The sequence below is a fragment of the Phoca vitulina genome, unplaced genomic scaffold (genome assembly GCF_004348235.1).
Source record: "Phoca vitulina isolate PV1807 unplaced genomic scaffold, GSC_HSeal_1.0 scaffold25, whole genome shotgun sequence".
NCBI lineage: Eukaryota > Metazoa > Chordata > Mammalia > Carnivora > Phocidae > Phoca > Phoca vitulina.
This window is the reverse complement of record NW_022589728.1, coordinates 35814361-35836385: the sequence shown is the minus strand read 5'-3', so window position 1 is coordinate 35836385 and position 22025 is coordinate 35814361. Positions and strand designations below refer to the sequence as shown.

The following is a 22025-nucleotide window of genomic DNA, read 5'->3' as shown; positions in this document are numbered from 1 at the left end:
TGAATTTCTTCCAAATTTTTTCTTGTGATTGAGTTCCAGTTTTAGAGGATTATGGTCTGAGAATATGCAGGGAATAATCTCAGTCTTTTGGTATTGGTTGAGACCTGATTTGTGACTCAGTATGTGGTCTATTCTGGAGAAAGTTCCAGGTGGCTCGAGAAGAATGCGTATTCTGTTGTTTTAGGGTGGAATGTTCTGTATATATCTATGAGGTCCATCTGGTCCAGTGTATCATTCAAAGCTCTTGTTTCTTTGTTGATTTTCTGCTTAGATGATATGTCTATTGCTGAGAGTGGAGTATTGAGGTCTCCTACAATTAATGTATTTTTATCAATATGACTCTTTATTTTGGTTAACAGTTGGCTTATGTAGATGGCTGCTCCCATGTTGGGGACGTAGATATTTACAATTGTTAGATCTTCTTGTTGGATAGACCCTTTAAGAATGATATAGTGTCCTTCTGTGTCTCTAACTACAGTCTTTAGTTTAAAATCTAATTTGTCTGATATAAGAATTGCTACCCCAGCTTTCTTTTGAGATCTGTTGCCATGGAAGATGGATCTCCATCCCTTCACTTTCAGTCTGGATGTATCTTTAGGTTCAAAATGAGTCTCTTGTAGACAGCATATGGATAGGTCCTGTCTTTTTATCCAATCTGCAACCCTGTACCATTTTATGGGAGCATTTAGGTCATTCACGTTGAGAGTGACTATTGAAAGATATGAATTTATTGTCATCATGTTGCCTGTGAAGACGTTGTTTTTATTGATTGTCCCTGTAAATTTCTGTTGTATATCACTCTTGGGGTCTTTCTCCTTTTATAGAACCCCCCTTAATATTTCTTGCAGGGCCGGCTTAGTGGTCACATATTCTTTCAGTTTCTGCTGGTCTTGGAAGCTCTGCATCTATCCATCCATTCTAAATGACAGCCTTGCTGGATAAAGTATTCTTGGCTGCATGTTCTTCTTCTTTAGTACCCTGAATATGTCTTGCCAGGCCTTTCTGGCTTGCCAGGTGTCTGTGGATAGGTCTGACGTTATTCTGATGTTCTTCCCTCTGTATGTAAGGAATCTCTTCCTCCTAACTGCCCTTAAGATGGTTTCCTTGGTTCTAAGATTTGCCAGTTTTACGCCGGGGCGTTGGCCTGTTTTCCTTGATTTGGGCGGGGTCCTCTCTGCCTCTAGGACACGAGTGTTTGTTTCATTCCCCAGATTAGGGAAGTTCTCAGCTATGATTTGCTCAAATATATCTTTTAGTTCTCTCTCTCTCTCCACCCCCTCAGGGACCTCAATAATTCTGACATTGGAATGTTTCATGGTGTCACTTATTTCTCTGATTCTATTTTCATGGATTCTGAGTTGTTTTCCCTGGCCTCCTCTTTTCCCTTCTTGTCTATTAATTGGTTTTCTAAATCACTAATTTGTTCTTCTGCCTCGCTTACCCTAGCTGTTAGATTATCTAGATTAGATTGGATCTCATTGATAGCATTTTTAAGTTCTGCCAATTCAGCTTTCATTTCTGCCCTTAGAGACTCTATGTTGCCATTAATCGATTTCTCCATTCTAGCTATCATCTTCACAATTGCTACCCTGAATTCCATCTCCAACATCTTGGTTATATCTGAATCCATTTGTAAATCTGTGGCATAAGTCATAGTCTCTGAGTCTTTCCTATTTTGGGGGTAACTCTTCCTAGTTATTCTGTTGAGGGGTGGTTGAGGGAATGTATAGAGTCCAAATTATTCACCACAACCCAAGCAAGATGCACCTGTTTTCTACGGACCTTAGGGTTGCTGGCCTCTTGTTCTTCCAGCCTGTCTTCTGGGGGAGGGGCCTGCCGCGCTGGTACTCAGGCAACCCTGTTTGGGTAGAGTTGCCCTGCTCCCTGTGGTGGGGGATGGGCTCAGTGGAAACCGGTTTTGGGGGGCTTTTTTTCCTTGGTGGCTTTCCCTGGTGGCTTTCCACCTCTCTTCAGAGAGTCAGAGCACAAGAGACCGTTTCCAACCCTCAGAGCAGAGAGATCGCAGTCTGTTTTTCAGTGAGCTCTCCAGGCCACACTATCTCCATTTCTGTCTGTGCTGCTATAAACTGCAGCGTTCTGGGTTGTGTCCCTCAGCAGTGCTCCCAGTCCTCACCTCCAGGTTGGGGCACGTCTCTGCCCTTTGTGCTTCTAAAACCACCAGCCGTCCCCAGTTCACATGTGCGACCCCACTGCTCCGGGTTTCCATCCCAGGGGCTGCCCTAAAGTCCTTTCCCCACCGCTACCGGTCTCCGAGTCTGTGCCCCTCCCCAGCGCAGGAAGCTATCGCTCACTAGCGGTGTAGGATTCCCATGGCCAGGCTCCCTCCCACTGCCATTTATCCTCCAATATCTGCCAGCAGAATCACAGCTCCCTGTTTGTACCTCAAAATGAACCACCTGCGATATTCTGTTTGTAGAGATCCAGACCTATCTTCTTACATCTCAGGCTGATTTTGTGGGTGTTCAGAGTGGTCTGGTAGATATCCAGCTCAATTCCGGGGACTGGTTGGAATAGGGTCCCCTACTCCTCCGCCATCTTTTCCCTCCGAGGTATACCGATTTCTAAGCATGAAGCATAATCCTTTTTCTTACATTGTACTTGGCTACTTTCAGTTGCTAGATGTTCACAGGTCACTTTTACAGAACCAGGAACATTTGTTAGTTTCTTCTTCCTTCCCTTTTATTTTCTCTCTCTTCCTTTAGCACCTCCTCCCTCCCTTCCAATCTTCCTTCCTCCCGTGCCTGTTCTCCTGTAATTTTGATGGTATTTCTTTATTTAGCTTTAAGGAAGTCTAACGTTTGACTTCCAGATAAGTGAAGTGAAGTTCTCTCATATATGTCACATATATACACATTATATATAATGTATATATATAATTCAAGAATAGCTTTACGTTATTGTACCTCTTTATACCCAAAGAAGACTTGCCATATAAAATATAAGATACCCAGTCAAATCTGATTTTCAGATAAGCAACAGTTAATTCTTTAGTGTATATCCCAATAATCGCATGGGAAATAATTATACTAAAAATAATTCATTTATCTGAAATTCAAATTTAACCATGAGTCTTGTATTTTTATACATTGAATATGGCAATCTTAACTAAAGTATTTTTTATAGGTCTAATAGGCATGCTTTCTTTTTTTTTTTTTTTTTTTTGAATGATTTATTTATTTATTTTAGAGAGAGAGAGAGAGAGAGAGTGCATGCACAAGCAGGGGGAGGGACAGAGGGAGAGAGAGAGAAGGAAAGAAGCAGACTCCCTGCTGAGTGAGGAGCCCAACAATGAAGCAGGGCTCCTTCTCACAATGCTGAGATCATGCTGAGATCATGACCTGAGCTGAAATCAAGATTTACAGGCTTAACTGAGCCACCCAGGCACCCCAAAAATCATTTTATAATTTTTAACATTAGCACAACTCCACCAAGGAGATGTGGACAACATTCACATCAAGAAGATTAAAAATTGCCAAATTAAATTGATAAAATTTTTTATTGATGTATATTATACTTGTCATCATAAAACTACCTATTTTCACTTTTATGATAATTTAGTATTATATTTTATTTAACTTACCTTTAATTCATTTTTTTGGAATTAAAATCACAAATATTTGTTTAAAATAGGTAGTCTCTTTATACTAAATCAATAACCTACTTATTCTAAACCACTTGGAAATTTTATTAATTTCCTTGAGCAACTGATCGTACAGAAGAAAAATTAAATACAAGAAGTTTGCAATTCAGCAGATGCTGAATCTTAAGTGATTGAATGGGGATAGGTATAAAACATGATTTTTTTCTTCTTCCATAAAAGTAGTAGTCCTTAGGGTAGAACAATTTCACATACGTGTCAACATGAAAAGCTATTTTTACATAGATGTTTTCTTTTTAAGTTATATAATTCATGAAGCAAAGTGATTATCATGTGTTGCTGTACCTACTTAGAAAACAAAACAAAACAAAACATTGACAGGCTTAAAAGCTTTCCTCCCCTTACACATACACACTATGATGACCCCTAGTGGTAAAGTCAGGCAAATGTGCCACACTTGCACCAACACAGCCAGATACACATGCATAGAATAGCTTTTAATCAAGAAGATTCGTGTGGGTATAAAAACACCTTACTATTATATCAGTCCATGTGTTCCTTTGAATTTAATTCAGAGTAAGCTAGAAAATATTTTCATTTACCTAGTACAATCAGAGTATGAAACTTAACTAAAGTAATGGAAAAAAATTTCAGGTTAAATTGTGTTTATACCTAGTCCAATATTTTATATTCTGACTTCTTGCAATACAGGTACTGAATATGGATTTTGAGTTAACACTGATTTATATGTTCACAGTGTTTGAGAAATTTAGGATACTTCAGAAATCCTCTGACTTCAAATTCTTCATTTCTCAAAAAGAGTATATAGAGCAAAGAATGGCTGGGAACCTTAAATTCAGTCAGCTATTTACTGACAGAGCTAGAACTAAGAAGTAGTCTCCAGACTACTATCTCAGTGTAATTCTCATAACCAGCAGTGCCTTCCTATGAAAAGGTCACAATATTTACTATAACAGGAAAAAAAAATAGCAGAAATGTGTGGTTCTGTATAGGGACCTAATATTCATTAAAGTAAGCCTATGATATCTTTCCTGAAGGAAGGTATTAATCTTATTCTTTACACAATATATTCATACCCCAAGAGGCAAGAAATAAAGTCCTGCTTTATGATTAATGTTAAGGTACAGCTAAGTACATATATCAATGACAAATAAAACTTGGAAAATTTTAAAAATTGAATTTAATAATCTTAAGCCATTATGTTATAATAACAAAGGATCAAAAATATAACCATATAAAACTCTGAAAATATAGATTTCATTTGCAAAGAGAACATTTTACATTCAATTTTAGTATGGAATTTTAGTAAGAGCTCATAAATATTTAAATAATTATGATGTAATAAAGGTGTTTTTTAAATTCAAAATCTTGGGGACATTGTAGAGAGGATTCAAATCCCAGATAGGAAAATGAACTAGCTAATCTTTACAGAGTCCCCAGAAACCTTGAGCTTAACATTTTATGGTAACTGTATGTATGTATTATTTTGTTTAAAACAATTGTAGGCTCATGAGGAGATTTCAGATATATTTTTCTGCTCCTGATCAGAACCCCAAATCAAGAGTTTTCATGCTTTAATGTTCATTTTTATTTTTATTTATTTTTTTAAGATTTATTTATTTATTGTAGAGAGAGAGTGTGTGTACCTGCATGCCTGCAAGTGGGTGAGGGGAGGAACAGAAGGAGAGGGAGAGAAGCAGACTCCCCACTGAGCTGGAGCCCAATGTGGGGACTCCATCTCATGACCCTGAGATCATGACCTGAGCTGAAACCAAGAGTCCATGGCTTAGCAAACTGAGCCACCCAGTCTCCCCTAATTTCATTTTTTCCAGATTTTATTTATTTATTTGTCAGAGAGAGAGAGTGAGCTCACAAGCAGGGGGAGGGGCAGGCAGAGGGAGAAGCACGCTCCCTGCTGAGCAAAGAGCCTGATGCGAGACTTGATCCCAGGACCCTGGGATCATGACCTGAGCTGAAGACAGACACTTAACCAACTGAGCTACCCAGGCATCCCTCCCCTAATTTCATTTTTAAATGAAGGTATTTGAATGGCTCTGCTGATAGGATATTATATATGTATTTTAAAATTCAAAAATTATTTTAGCTATGAAAATCTATATAATTTTGATATGGACAAATTATGGACAAGTTGATCAAAATCCTAAAGGCCATATGCACTTGGAAGCTCCACTGAATATTTTGCTTTGGAAAGTAGTGAAACTCCCATCTTTGGAATGACTACTTATTAGGAATAGTTAGAATAAATGTTTTCATTGGGTGAGAGCATGAAATGAGGCATCTACTCCTTTCCATTCAATGAAGTGTTTCTATAATTTTTAGATTAACAATTGAGTCCTCACAGTCCTATGAGGTTTGGTCTTAATCCAACTTAAATGAAAGCTTAAAATTAAGCAAAATTTCATGTAAGTTATATCCAGCTAACTTCATTACCTTATTTTCCAAGGTAAAACAAACATCTGAGTAAGATTCTTTAAAGGTAGAAGATAAAAGTCATCTTAAGAATGACTAAGAATTTTTAAAAAGTAAAATTAAAAATGGGTAAATGCAGATGTACCTTTGATAAGGATAAATTAAAATTCCAAAAGAGTTATCATGTTCCAGAATTATTTTGTAGTAACTCTTTTTTTAAGATTTTATTTATTTATTTATTTCACAGAGAGAGAGAGAGACAGAGCGTGCACATGCACAGAAGCAGGGGGGAGGGGCAGAGGAAGAAGCAGGGTCCCCTCTGAGCAGGGGAGCCTGATGAGGTACTCGATCCCAGGGTCCTGGGATCATGACCTGAGCTGAAAGCAGACACTTAACCCACTAAGCCACCCAGGTGCCCCTTTTATAGTAACTCTTAAATTGTATCTCTGAGTAGTATATTTGGTTGTCCTATGGAAACTATAAGAGTCTAAGCCAAGGCATAAAATATTTTCATGACTCCTTGGGTTAATATGATGATAATTTTACTTAGAAATATATGATGACAATTGATATAGAAGAAAAAATTTTTTCTCTTTCATTTTTAAGACTTCTATTTGGATGAGTAAATTTTAATCTTATAGAGAATAGTCACATATTTCACCAAAAAGCTAAGTAATTACTAACTGTAGTATCAAATTATGATTTGACATTGACTTATGCTCTTATATTAAAATCACACTGCTTATATTTTGATTATATACTCACAGATTCTGTAAGTCTTAGCTCATTTGAAATGATTGTAGCTAATTTTTTCAAAGAAGAAATAAATTCTTATAAGTCTCCAGATTTCCAGATATTGATTACTTTATAATTTGCAATGAATGAGTCACTTATTTTTGGCCTTGCCTAGAAACACTATTCCAACAAAAATGGAACCAGATATCTTAATGATATTAATAAAACAATGACAACATCTAACATGTACGATAGATTAAATGAATCTCTTGGGGGCAAAGATTTTATAAATGTGTATGAAATAGTAATTCCCTATTAGACTACCAGCCCATTAGAATGTTCTACTCTTCAATGAAGAGGGAAAGAGTGAGTCGGATAGCAAAAGTTGTAGTAGACAACCAAGTTCATTATCATATTAAGTTTGTTAATAATAAGCAACATGTGAATGATTCTACCTATTCTAGAATTAAGGGAGTGAGATTAAATCATTTCAAAATCATGAAACATACAGTGGAAGCACTAGATACACTAGAACTAAGATTATTCAACATCTTTTCTCATCTTTCTATTACTGTCTTTCCTCTAATTATAACTATAGTGATATGGGTTAATTCACTTTTATTTTTGTTCTTATATGTAGAAAAGGACATTTCAACTTAGATGTTTAGTTTCTCATTACTGTGGGAAATTAGCTCATAAAAGATTTTCTGAACTCCGTAAGTTTAAATTCCAATTCAATGCCTCTAATTTAATATAAAATATTCACTTCTATATCATACATTTTTATTGTTATCTTATGGCTTTTATGGATGCCAATCTAATTTCCATTCTGTTTTCCATTATCTTTTCTTTGCCCATGAACTAATGAAAAGTACATTTAATATAGTATGTAATAGTTCAAAGGGGGCTAATTATATTTTGATAACAATGTTAAGGACTGCCATTCTATAGCTCATTTTCTTTTGCTAAGAAATGAAAACCTTTATCATTTCTATTAATACCAATGAAACACACAGCACTTGTTACTCTCTAATATAACCTATTAGGAATATTCTCATAGTGTCTTCACTCTGAACATTTCTAACTTGTTTTAACTTCCTTTGTTAACTACAGTCCCAGTGGATCTTTGCTGCCTGCTTTCTGTATGTATAGCATGACATAGTCACATGCTGTAATAATTCCTTATGTTTTTTAGCATTTCAAAATTTATAGAAAGCTTCCACACATAATATCTCATTTAATCTTCACAACTGCCCAGAGAGTATGACATCCCATTTTATAGATGAAGAAAATGAAATTTAGAAATATAATTTTCCTAAAGCTATGCAGTGTCTAAAGGTATCCTCAATTCCTTTTCTCCATTTTTTAAAAAGATTTATTTATTTATTAGAGAGAGAGAGAGAGAGTGCAAGCATGGGGTGGGAGATGGGACAGAGAGAGAGAAAAATCTCAAGCAGACTCTGTGCTGAGTGAGGAGCCCAACATGGGGCTCGATCCCAGGACCCTGAGATCACAACCTGAGCCAGAACCAAGAGTTGGGTGCTTAACTGACTGAGCCACCCAGGCACCCCTCCTCTTCTCCAGCCACCTACAGAATAATATGTCCTTTCTCATCAGATCTGTCACCCCATTCTAAATCATGACAAGTCTGATAATCCATTGAGCATTATCCAATTTTAGTCTATGGCAATTATTTATATGGTCTGGGTGAAACAGCAATGAAACTATGTCTTAATCTGGGTTGTTTGTTCATGGTGTTTTCCTGCATGCCTAACGTAGTTTACAATGAATCTTTTTCTTTTAGAGAAGCAATTCAGCTATAAGTCAGAATATATGTGTCGTTACTTTTGCCAACTAGTCACAGGACTTATTTAACTTCAATCTCTTTATTGAGCCTCAATCTCCTCTTCTGAATGATGAGGAATTTAAAGGAGAGAACTTTAAAAATTTCTTTCCAACTTATTCATGCTATGTCTATGCTGAACATGATATGTAAGAGTAGTAGAAGGGGAATGCTTCAATGGACTGGCATGAAGAATAGTTGGAGACAAAAAAAGAACAAATGTATGCACAACATACTGGAGGCTACTGCAGTGGTTAGTAATGAGACGACAGAGTATGAATTTATAAGGGACAGTGATAAACTACCAGTACAGGTGAAGGAATGAATCAAAGTGGTATTGGACAGAAAGACATGACAGCTACCGGTGACTGGTTCAACCTAGAGCGTAAATTAGTATTAGTCAGAAGGGTTCAAGGTTTAGTGAGCACATGGGTACAGATGAACTAGTGGGTCCAGATTGAAATGTGGGAACTAAGGGATACCCCATCTAAGGAAAAGGTGATAAAGTGGGTTGGGGACATACTGAGTTTTAGGTGAAAGTGATAATATGAATTCTAGACCATAGGATTGGGCTTAAGGCTAGACATGTAGGGAAAATCACTAGGGCAGAAATAGCAGATAAAACTTAGTATTGAAGAATCTTTCTGAGGAAGATGGTAAAGCGAGAGAAGAACAGAGTTAGACTCTGAGCTTCCAATCCTGTGTGTGTTACAGCACACCAAGGTCACTGGGAAGAACATAGTAGTTGTAGTGCTGGAGGAATGCCCTTACAGGGTGATGGACACAACTACGGCCACAGACAAGACTCCCCCACCACCCTAGCCTAATGGTATGAAAGGCTGTATACCCGGTTTTCTTTTTGCTTCTCTCATCTGGTGAGTTCCTCATACTTCCCAGCCATCTTAGACCTCCAAACTTCAGGTACTGCCTGATGAAGAAATGGGGAGGCACTGGAGGCCCTTTCCACTCACTCACCTATACCTAAATCTTATCTCTAAGTTTTGCACTGCTAGCTATTTATTTATGTTGATGGTAAATGCAAGTGAAAACAACCATAAAATCCAAGACTTCATTCTTATCTGTCTTAGATGCTAACCAAACCGAGGTGGCCCTTTTTAACTCTTCACATTTATCTTTTTTACATTCTCAATCACTTGGTATTTTACGGTGGTTAATGAATGGTCAGTGGGGGAAAGAATGAACAAATAAATGAGCAGAAAACCAAATATTTGAGATACTCATAAAGGAGAGCATAAGTCAATGAAGGAAACGGAAAAAAAAATCATACTATCTTCAGGGGCAGTGATAATAGCTAGCAACTTTTCAACTCTACCCTGTGTATGAATCACAGGGGGATCTTGGTGCAGAAGAGAATCAGCCTTTCCAACAAGCTCTAAGACCCTGCGGTTCCACCAGGGACACACCTTAAATTATAAGGCTGTAGCTGGCTGTTCTACATATGCATGCCCCTGCTAATAACAGATGCATGAGAGAATGCCTATAGCTCAGCACTAATTCAATATTCTCTGAAATAAAACAAAACAAAGAGCTGCAGGTTCAATGGATGCAAATAGAGAAGAAAGCACATAAATTGAAATGATAGAGGAATGAACAAGTTTATGTAACTTTCCAAGCTGTAGAACTCATTTCTAAGGCTCTAGTTCATTAAGAAATTGGGTTCCATGATTATATTATTCACCTCTAATGTTATTTTGGGTAGTTGTAGTCATTCACACATCTCAGCATGCCACTCAACTGCTCATTTCTAAGTATCTGTCATTTGCCTCTTGGGAGTCATATATATCATTTACTTCTTCAGACCCTTTCTCTCCTAAGTAATTTTTATTGAATTGCTATTAACCTTTGTCAGCGGCAACTGTTATTTTCCTTTGGCTTTCTTATTCATTTTCTTTAATCTTTTTTGGATTCTCTGTTCTCCATTCACATGTAATTCTGAGATTGTTCATTAGTTTTGTGAAATTGTGAGAAGAAAGGAAGTATGTGACAGAAAGCACACACAGCAATGGCCAAGAGGTGTGAGGACAGATTTCATTAACACTCTAAAGGGAAGAATGATATTCTATATTTTAACTTACTGAGGATAGAAAAACAAGTTCTTCTCTAAGAAGACCACCAACTAATAAGCTAACACTACTAAGATATGAGAGCAGGAACTTCTTCATAATTCTGACTCTTAAAAGATAAGCCTACATTACAGATGAGAGATGGAATAACAAACTTACCTGACAAGGAAAGTGATTACATATCCACAGGTACCCAGATGAGTCCATATGGGGAACTGTTTCGTCGGGCTTATTAGACTAGCACAGATATAAGGTCTACAAAGATAGTAGATATTAAATGCTTAATAGAACATTTGAAGTAAAAAATATAAGAACTTCTAAAAGGTGACTGTTTCCACAGAGTTGGCAAACATACAACAAATGTAGTGAAAATTCATGTATCTTCTCCTAAGAATTCTTTTAGGGTAAAAAGTCTAAAGCCTGAAATGGCACACAGGACTTTCCCTGATATGATCTCTGCAACCTCTGACCTTGACCTTTACACACACCTTGGTCTGCAGCCCTGACAAATCATTTGTAGTTCTTCAGATTCATCTTGTAATGTTTACTCCTCCATTGCACACAGGTCTGAAATATCCTTCCTTTTCTTATCTGACCGATAAATTTCTACACTTTCTTCAAGATACCCTTTGAAAACCAGTACTTTTGTGATGCTTTCTCCAAGGACCTCAAGGAAAATCACTACCTTCTTCCACCCTGTTCTGTAGCACCTCACATATGTAATTACTTGAGTCCTTACAGCATTGCCATAATTATTACATGTCGGTCTCAGTATTTTATTTTATTTATTTTATTTCTGTTAGTACTTCTAGAACCTTGAACACACATTAATTCATTAATTGCTCATTGAATGCCCACCAAAGAATTTAATAAATGTTTGTAAAAATTTATCATTATTACAAATCATTAATTTAAGATTATCTTTTGAATTTATGGTTCCCTACTCTTATTTCCTTGTTTCTTGGCTCCTCAAAAGCATAAGTCTCCAAGGATACCTCACTAATATAGGCCCTTACAGTTTCACAGCTGGACTACAACCTTTTTAAACCATTACATTTTTGCACCCAGTTTCTCCCTATCGCCAATCCTGTGCATAATTCTGAAGATAATCTTTCTTAGTACCTATTCCTATCTAAAATGGTTTAGCAATCCTTGTTTGACTATTTGATGAAATGTTAACTCAATATTTCATTGCAAGCTCCTCCCCGTATCTTATCCTCCACATCTCTTTATTCTGAGCTCAGGTATTTTCTTCAACAAACAGGTTGCTTGCAGTGAGAAATCCCTCTTTGCTGATAGCAGCACTCAACTTGCATTCTACTTCCTCGACAAAGTCTGCTAATATTCTGGTTCATTTAGCAAGGACTTCACCATTTAGAACCGTTTTCTCATGTACAACTTGCATAAATTTTTTAATTCTCCCTCCTTTCAATAGTATCTCAAGGATTAGGAAAAGGGTATAATTTTTTTTTTGTTTCTCTCCCTTCTCTAATTTTGCACTTTGCTAAATATAATGTATACATTAAAATGATCGTTGATTTATTGACAAATACTCTCCACCACATTTTGTTATTTCATTTTGGCACACAACACTGTATAACTTCTATATAATGGTCTTGCTTCCAGGTTGCCTTCTAATCGTTGTGTTTTTTTTTTTTTTTAATGTACATCATCTCAACCTATGCGTTATAAAACTGTTAAAAGGAGAAAAGGATTTCTATATGGAAAGTCACTGTCATGTAGCAGGAACTGCCCTGAACTGGGAGTCAGAAAACTCAGGTCTGAAATCTGCCGCTTGAATGGTTTGCTGGAAATATCTTTTATAACCGTCATTTCTCCATCTGTGAAACAAAAACAAAATCCTCAAGAATGTTGTGAGAATTAAATGAGATACAATGTGTGAAAACATTCTGCAAATTTTAATATGCTATACAATATAAGGTATTTCTTCTTATGATGTCTTCAAAATTATTTTGTGCATAGGACATGTTGTGCGTAGAGCAGACCGTCAGAAAAGGCTCCCTGAGAGTCTTGGGTCAAAGTAGGTGGGTCATATTTCCTTCAGTTTTTTTAAAGCATTAGCTGCAAAATCCTATTCCTTAGCTTTCTTGTGTTTCTCTTTAGTATGCAAATTATTACAGTTCAGTGCAATTTTGGCAAAGCGTTTTTCAACGTTTTTCATTTGCTTACCAAATATGACCTCTTGCAGGTTTATTTATTGCTCTACCACCTCACCCATGAAATTTGCCTTGTCAATTCCGTCTTCCACCTCACCGAGGTAGCTGTCACACCTGGAGCAGCCTTTATTCTCAACCTCTCCTGCATTTCTTTCCCGCGGGCTCCTCTTCCCCTCTGCTGGCTGCCAAGGAGAAGCACATTTATTGGCGTGGCCCCCAAACAGAGGCCTGCCTGCTTCCCTTCCCCCTTTCTCTCTCAGCCAAAGCATCACCTGCCAAGGGCTGGCGGTTGCTGCCCCCGCTGTCCACTGCCTCACACTGCTGCGGCTCGAGTCCTTTTTGGCAGCCTCTTCTGAAGTTCCCCTGCCCGCCGCTCTCCTGTGCCGCCGGCCAGCCGCCTCCTCCTCCGGCCTGCGGCTCTCCTCGCTCCCGCCAGCCTCTCCCCTCGCTCGGTCTGCGCGCAGCCTCTTCCTCCCGCCCTTGCCGGCTGCTTTACTCGCCTTTCCTCGGGCTGCGCCCCCTCTTTTCCTCCCCAGCCCTTCCCCTCGCTCTAGCAGCGGGGTTTCTTTCCAGCGTCCCCACCCTCCCTGGCCCGGGGCTTTGTTAACGCCCGGGACCCTCTCTTGGGTCCCAGTGTGTACATACGTCCACCGGATAGAACATTTTTGGAAAGTGAGCATTTTCTTCCCGCTTCTGTATTTGACCAGGCACCAACCCCCAAATCCCGTGCCTACTCCCTTAGCCCGAAAAGGCGGGCTGTAGCGATGGTAGAAGAAATTCAGGGAAACAACGGGCCACAGGCTCGGTCGGTGGACCCCAACAAAGTTTTGGACGCTCGGGACTTGCGATCTCAGGCTTCCCAAACTTGACCAGCCTGGCAACCGACGCGAGCGCCCTAAGAGCGCGCAGTGACTCCGGCGCTCCCTGATTCCCAGCGCTCCCCCGACCTTCCAGGGACGCTTGATTGAGGACGCCAGCCACTCTCCAGGACCAGGCCTGGGCCGCTCCCCAGCCCCAGCCAGGGTCCGCAGCCTGAGCCCCACCCAGTCCCCGGCAGGGGAGGGGCGCACTTGTTTCTAGATGCTCGGGAGGGGGTGGGCGAGATGAAAGGATGGAGCCGCCCAGGTTGCTGGGTTCCAGTCTCGGGGAAGAGGGGGTGGGCGGTGTGTCAAGGACCTCGTCCCAACGCAGGGCCCTTCTGGAGGTCTGGTTACTTCCAGTGCGCGGTACAGTAGCGGTTCCCCTTCACAAGCCGTCTCCTTTAAGAAGAGCGCGCGCGTCTGTGTGTGGAGTTGTGTGTGTGCTCATGTGCAGATATGTGTGTGTGTGCGCGCGCGCCGGTGTGTTTGTGTGCGTGTGTGTGTGCGCGCGCGCGCTGAGGGCCCGAGAGTCAGGCAGACCCCCGGGAAGGAGGAGTTATGTAGATTACGGATGAACATTCTGGAGGGGAGCGAGGAGAGGAGGGAAGGAGAAGCAGAGGCGAGAAGCGAGGAGCGGCGGAGGCCCTTCCCGCAGAAGCAGGAGGTGGCAGCGGCGGCGGAGGAGTGGGCGGTGGAGGAGGAGGAGGAGAAGAAGGAGAAGGAGGAGGACGCACGGGCTGGAGGCGGCGGCGGCAGCGGCGGCGGCGGCTGCTGCTGCGGCTGCGACTCGGCGCTTTGAGCCGGAACCGCCGGTGAACTTGGGCGCCACGTTCCTGGTGACGGGCCCTCGAGGATGGTGAATGCAGGCTGCTGCTGACCCTGCCTCCGCCTCTGTTTCTCGGGGGCTGCCGAGTGCTGGGCCCTCAGTCTCCTCCCCTTGCCCGGCTGTGGGTGAACCTGCAGGCTCCTTACCCACACGGAGGACTTTTTCTGAAAGGAAACCAGGGAGGGAGGGAGAGGGAGAAAGGGAGAAAACGTAGGGGAGCTCGTCCATCCATTGAAGCACAGTTCACTATGATCTTACTCACATTCAGCACTGGAAGACGGTTGGATTTCGTGCATCATTCGGGGGTATTTTTCTTGCAAACCCTGATTTGGATTTTATGTGCTACCGTCTGCGGAACGGAGCAGTATTTCAATGTGGAGGTAAGAGTATGAGAGCTTTCTTCCTTCTCCCTTGCCTGGGCTGCTCCCTGAAACATTTCGTTCACTCCTGGGATCCTGAGCAGCCTGGGTCTCTACACATTGTTTCCTTTGCAGCTGCCGAGACCCTTGTTGAGTTTCCCTGTGTCTTAGGTGATGGATGCGCGCGAGACTGAGAATCCGTTATCCCCAGCAGCACAAAGCACGATGCTGCGCGCTCGGAGATACATTTGTAGCCGGTCCATGCTTGTCACCCAGGGAAGAGGCGAAGTCCTACATATAGCAAACGTGTGGCTTAATAAAAGCAGTTTGAGTTTATGATGAATAAACTGTTAAGGAAATACAGAATTCATTGCTTGGCATCATGTGCTTCCTTGGTATTGTTCCTGAAATCTTTCTCCCCATGTTCTGTGCCTAACAAAGGAGGTTAAAATCAAAGAATCTAGAGGAGAGCGTGGGAATACTTGATATGTTTAATAACATTACTTTGTGATAAAACACTTGACTAGACAGTCTTTTTTTTTTATTTTATTTAGACATAACTTAATACACTGTAACTAGATCCGACTACAGAGGACATGAAATCCATCTCTTTTAAAGTGTCTTCTCTTCCCCTCCCCCGTCAATTGAAAATAAACGTGGCCCAATGTAGTAGTTCTGAGGTGTGTTTTTAATTTGATTTCACACTCTCAGGGCAAAACTGAGAGGTTTTAGTCTGTCATTTGCTTTACTTTGACAGCTTTGGGAACAGACAGACATAAAACAGAAGGGAACTTGAGGATAAGGACTTGTCAGACCTCTGCCAAAGTACTCTTCCTGTCATCAACTCAGCACTGAATCCAGTAATGTGCAGTAAATCAATGAAAGTGTGTATACACCTGGGCTCTAACTCCAGTTTATAACATACACAGTGGAATACAAAGACAGTAAGAGGGTTTTAGTAAAATATACTACTTTTGATGAGATCTTCTGTCTTCTGACGTCTCAAAAGAATTACAATTAAATCTCTGAAGAATAATGTGATTTTTAAAATATTGTTGATTCTTTAAAGCTTACTGTCATTTTGTTGGGAGTGTGTGTTTACACAATAGCAGGACCTGTTGCACAGCATTTGAACATGTTTCATGTAACAGATTTATATACAAAGTGTGCATAATAAATGCCATGTGTGAGGCCATATTCTGAATATAACTGTGTTTATATAAACTGTTCTTAGGACTCCATGTAATAAGTGATGGTTGGTAGAGAAACAAAGTATTTGAAAAAGTAAGAACCATTATCAAGAGTTAAAGAAGTTTACAGATGTTAAGTATGATTGTATTACACAGAAACCCCATTTCAAAAACCAAAACTGTTTAACCTTTTGAAAAATACAACTTTGGTTTTCTGAAAAAAAAAGAGAGATGCAAAGGGGCTGAAAGTCCAGACTTCTCTTGATTGCAAATTTGAACTTTTAGAGTTATATGCCACCGATGGATTTTTTCTGTCTAACACTGAAATCAGGAGATGATTTAATGTTGAAATGAAGGAGTAATTAGTTCATAGACTGAAGGAATGAAAATGGCAAGCTGTTATTTATGTTGTAAGCCGAAGGACCTATTGCTTCAGTTTGGTGGTAGTAGTGATGGTGGTAAGGTGAGCATGGGGAAGGTGGGTAAAAGTAAGTGCTTGGTTTTATTTTGCTCACTATGGAGTAGAAGGGAGAGTCTGGATTGATGGCTACTTGCTTTGGGAAAGTCTTAGATTTGCTTTCAGAGATTGTTGGGATAGCATCAGTGTTTGGATGATTATTAAGTTTTCTTTTTGAGACTAGACATAAATTTTATTGTATTTCTTTATAGTTTGAATCCCTCAGTTCAATCATTATGCAAGAAAAGTTGATTTTACTAAAAAAGAGATTTCATTTCAAATATACATGATCCCTTCTTCAATATGTATGTGAAAAAAAATGGTTCATGGAAAAAGAGTTATTTTTTAGAGTATTTAAGTTATGTCATCCATATTTATTACACAATGCAAACATTTAATTATGAATGATAAGAGAATCGTGCAATCTGAGACCTTAAAAACCTCATTTGATACAAAGGAGATTTCCTAATGACTTAGATTAGATTATGCTTCATAGTTTGTATTATTTCCAATTAGTTTTTTTAAGCACTTGAGCATATCCTTAGTTGGGTTTATATACTTCCTTATGTGTAATGATAATCTCTGTTTTTCTTTTTTCAATCATAAGAGTAGCTGCTTGTTAATTCAACATACTATAAAGAACATCTGACATGAATTTCTGCCTGATTCACCTTTATTAGGTATTTCTTTTTGGTAGGAAGCTCTAATAGGAAGAATAGTCCATCACATATTCTCCAGAAAAGCACTTATATTGTGTTCTTCATTCTTGATTGCAAAACATACACTGGGAATGCTTATTTGATTGATTCTCAAGGACAGTCTTAAAATAAACAGTAATGGTATCAATCATGCATGAAGCTCATATGATCATAAATTTTTTTTCTAGCAAGCACACCAAGTTATTATAGTTGGAACGAAGCTTCTGAGAAATGCTTTTTATGCTGACAGCTAAGATTACAATGCTTTATTCCTCACTGAACTTCACAATTGGTGGGACCCTTGTACTTTTCATCCCTATAATTTAAGGTTCAAAAGCATATTTTCCCCCTGGAGGTTTGGGGATTGAATAGAAATATTCATGTTAACTCTTTCCTGCCTTATTTTTAAGAATATAAGCATATAATTTCAGTTATCAGAACAGGAGATATTTTTTTAATATGCTGATGAAAGCCTGTTACAGAGAAAGAGTACATTTTATTTGTTTTTGTTTTTAAGAAGCAAAAAGAAATATCTCAACAGCTAAGAAAGGGTCAGACACTACCAGAAGTAGTACTATGGAAGAGATTCAATTCATTCCTCTCCTTATATGTTTTAGGAAGAACACTTTTTAATGCCAGATTTTCAGTTTATATTTAAAGATTTTTGTATACTATGGGATCCATTTTTGGGGAGTGGGCCTTTCAATGTGTAGTCATTACCATGATGCAAAGGAAATACATTGCTAATATTAACTGAAAGTCAAAGACTACTATCATTGGACAGCAATCTGAATCAGAAGTGTTCATTGGTCAGACGAAGCTAAATTGTTAACAAAGAATCAGGATTGAATCTCAATGCTCTAAAATATCATATTGTCTCTAAAATAATGGTCTTCTTATAGGGATTCTCATGATCCTGGGGCTCTTTATTTTTTTAATTCTTGTGGGGTTTTTTGTACATTGCAAGCATTATTTTATGAAATTTGAGATACAATATAGTTCATGAGGGGCCCCTGGGTGGCTCAGTAGGTTACGTGTCCAACTCTTGATCTCAGCTCAAGTCTTGATCTCAGGGTTGTAAGTTCAAGCCCCACATTGGGCTCCATGCTGGGCATGGAGCCTACTTTAAATATATATATATAGTTCATGAGAGTAATAACTTTCATCATCAACTTTGATAGTTTGTCAAATGTTAAATATAGGAGCAACATATTCTTTATTGTTTTTTAAAGAATCACACACATTTCTAATGAGGAAAATTATTTTAAGTCAATTTAATGGTAAAATAAAAATGTGGTATTCTGAATGATGCACATATCAAAGCATAAGAAGATGATTACTTTTTTGTGACAAAAATTCTTGATAAAGCAAAAACTGATTTTGTTTTTAATTCACAAAAAAAGAGAGATTCTAGATTTTTTAAAAAGATTTTCATGACAAATACTATGAATCATGAGTGTAACCGTTTCCTGCCTTGCAGTCTGTTTCTTTAACTGATTTGATATTTATTCACCTTTGTCAGGTTTATCTGCATCTACTTGAAAGGTCAGAATAATCAACATGCTTTATTTCATTTGCTCATGGAAGGTTGCTGACATGGATCTGGTCAGCCCCCTTGAGTGAGGGACTGTTTTGATTACATCCCATAATTCTCAGTGTAGCAGTTTTTACTGGGCAGGAACAAGGGCTGTGTGACTGATTGATGAAGGTTTTTATCTACTGCAAATTCCAAGCTTTTCAAGACATCCCAGGTATGCTGGCCATTCAGAATGTTCATAAGGACCAAAAACTATGACCAGGAGACCGGAAGACCCAGTAGCCCTCAGGTTCTCCTCTGTGTCCCACCTTATGCTTTTCTCTGTTCAGAGTTGCCTGGTCAAGTTCCCCAGATCTAGTGTTATTCATGAAACCCTTGCAGGTGAGTGTAGGCCAGCAAGGTAGTTTGTCTCTTACTATCCCTGAGAAATCCACAGAGAACAACTTTCCAAGTCTATTCTTTCCTACAGAGTTGGGTTTCCTCTTTCAGGGTCTTCTTCCTCATCAAGTAAAGATACAGTTGGATTCAATAACAGCTTTTTTAATCTCTGGAGTCAGGTTAAAAGTGATAGATCTAAAGTTTTTACTTTTTCTTATTCATGCTATTTTAGGTTATGAACATAAAATTTTAAGGTACTTGTTCAGTAGTATAATTCTTTTCTCTGAAGTTGGATTAATCAATTATTTTATGTAAATTTATTTCACGGCCTGACCTACACCGACTACTCAAAATGTACCTGTTCAGAATATTTGGTAAATGACCATTTGGAATTATTTCAGGATGAAAAAAAAAAGCCATTGGACATTTGAATCAATTACTTAGATTTGTTCAATGTCAAAAGAAAAAAAATTCCTTATGCTCCTTCAGGAACTTTCTGACCCTTCAGCATGAATATTCAAATTGAGAAAGTCACTTTTCATGTTACTTTCTGTCACAATTTATTTTAAATATCTGTGAATATAATTACACTCACCAAATTGTTTTTTATTGTGGAGTAGTATAGTGACTAAGATCACATATTCTGGCACCAGATTGCTGGATTCTAATCCCAGCTCCTTTACTTGCAAGTTAATTATTAAGTTAATAATGGACAAGTTCATTAATCTCTGAGCCTCATTGTACATACCTGCCTCATAAAGTGTTTTGATGATTGAATGAATACGTGTATATAGTATTAGATCGATGGATAGATGGAAACATGCCTTCATATAGTTAAACACTCAGTACTTTTTAAATATCATTATTGTTAGTAAAAAAAAAAAGGATGCCGATATAAAGGTAAATTATCATGATAGCATCTAATTACATAAAAGTCTATCAGGTTAGGACATACCAGCTGGTCCAGGAAGATTTTATTTTAATACCTTTTTCATTTTTAAAAAGTGTAATATACTGAATATCAACCACTAACATCAGTACATTTTCTTCCCGTGGGCTTTTCTTAGACAGTTTAGTTTAGGAATATGATTTGCACATTTTGTCTTGTCATCTGTTACTATCATAGAATGTCAAGTTCAGCTCACACCTTCTTTTACAAGACTGAGTTTGCAGAAATCTGTTCATCTTGTAATACCATGGAAAATAAATAGGCCTTATGATTCAGTGAGCTTGTTTATTTTAATTGGCTCAAGGTCCATGTGCTTCCTATCTACAGTAGTGGGATTCAGTATATAACTTGGACCAGGTCTTTTTTCTATCCCTAATCCAGAACATAAAAGTCTTTTTTTTTTTCCAATTAATGGAGGAAGGAGGGGGATGGGCAGCAAAGACATTTTTAAACAGCAACAATCTTGTTCTTATAACCCTGGGAATAAAAGGTAGCTAACAATTTAATGTAATGGAGCCCTAGGCCAGAGGTCAAGGGGTGCAGGCTTTAACTTTGGTTCTTATACTAATAGCTTTGATCTTGGACAAGTCATTTCTTTAATGCCTGCATCTGCAAAAACAAAAATTGAACAAAACTATCACCAAAGACATTTCCAAATTTGAAATTCTATTGTATTTAGCCTCCAAGCTTTACTTTGTATAGATGGAGGAAAATCGTACATGTTTACCATATGAATTTGGGGGCAACTAGATGTCAAAGGTAGATGTTCAGATTTTTTGTTTTCTGAAGTGGATATCATGAAGACATACAGAATGGGCAACTTATTGCTAACATTTGTTATCATCTGTAGTGACACAGGGTGTTCCATTTTGAAAATAATCCTAGCCTTCTGCTGAGTAATAAAAACATTGGCAGCAAATTATTTGTAATTTTAAAATCAGTTTTTGGCCAGGGTAGCATACTTTAAAGATTTAATGTTAAAAACGTGGCTTGATGTTATTTTGAAAAATCTATATCATCTATAAGTTGGCACTTCAATCTTAAAAAGGCAAGGTGAAATAAGATCAAAATTTGCTTTTTTTTTGTGGTGGGAAAGAGTCTCAAATTCAAATCTATTATCTATACAAAATATACAAAATTTATTTTGTAGTGAAATGAAATGCTTATACTGTCTATCCCTTTTACCCATTGTGGAAAATAATTTTGGCACATGGGTCTTTGAGGGCTATTTTTATTCTTCATAACACATTTGATTTTGAATGTGAAAAATCAGATTCCATTTGTTTTATAAAATATGCAGCTTATATGAGCAGCAAAAATATTCCATGTTAAAAGGATTAAATACTAAGTAATAATATGTGTGACACTCAATTTTTTTATTTGCCTTCTTTTTCTTTTTCATGGGAAAGTTATTTATAGATTTTGAGGTTATTCATAAAACCATATTTGATTGTTGCTTCCTGTCATTTAGCACTCTGAATGGATGTTCTTTGTCTTAGTGTTTCACCACAGTCGTTTGGCATTGTGCATCCGTGGGTTTGGATCAGTGGAATATGTTGATGAGCCTTTTAACAGAAGTTTAGCCAAAGGAATAAGAATAATCCCACTGTGGCCCCCTGACCTTTGATTAAATGTGATCAGTGGTTGTAGTATATAAAAGGAGGCTAGAGGGAGCTATTGAGCTGTTTAAAGACTCCAGTGGAGTAGAAGAATTTGGTTTAAAATCAAGGACACTAGGTGCAATCACATGCCTTAAAATGAATCATAGCCAATAATAGAGAGTTTAAAGAAATCAATGAACACATGGTTTATGATTTAAGATGTGATATGGGTTTACTGAGAGCCAGTTGGCACCAATGATT

General features: G+C 38.3%; 1 protein-coding gene across 1 annotated transcript in view; it reads left to right on the top strand.

Moving 5' to 3' along the window:
• The first annotated feature begins 14237 nt into the window (after window positions 1–14237).
• MMP16 (matrix metallopeptidase 16) overlaps window positions 14238–22025 on the top strand; it is a 274315-nt gene continuing 266527 nt past the window's right edge. Inside the window, exon 1 of the mRNA XM_032421584.1 lies at window positions 14238–14975. Within this exon, the coding sequence (XP_032277475.1) occupies window positions 14844–14975 (132 nt within the window). The 5' untranslated portion in view covers window positions 14238–14843. The remainder of the gene's footprint in view (window positions 14976–22025) is intronic.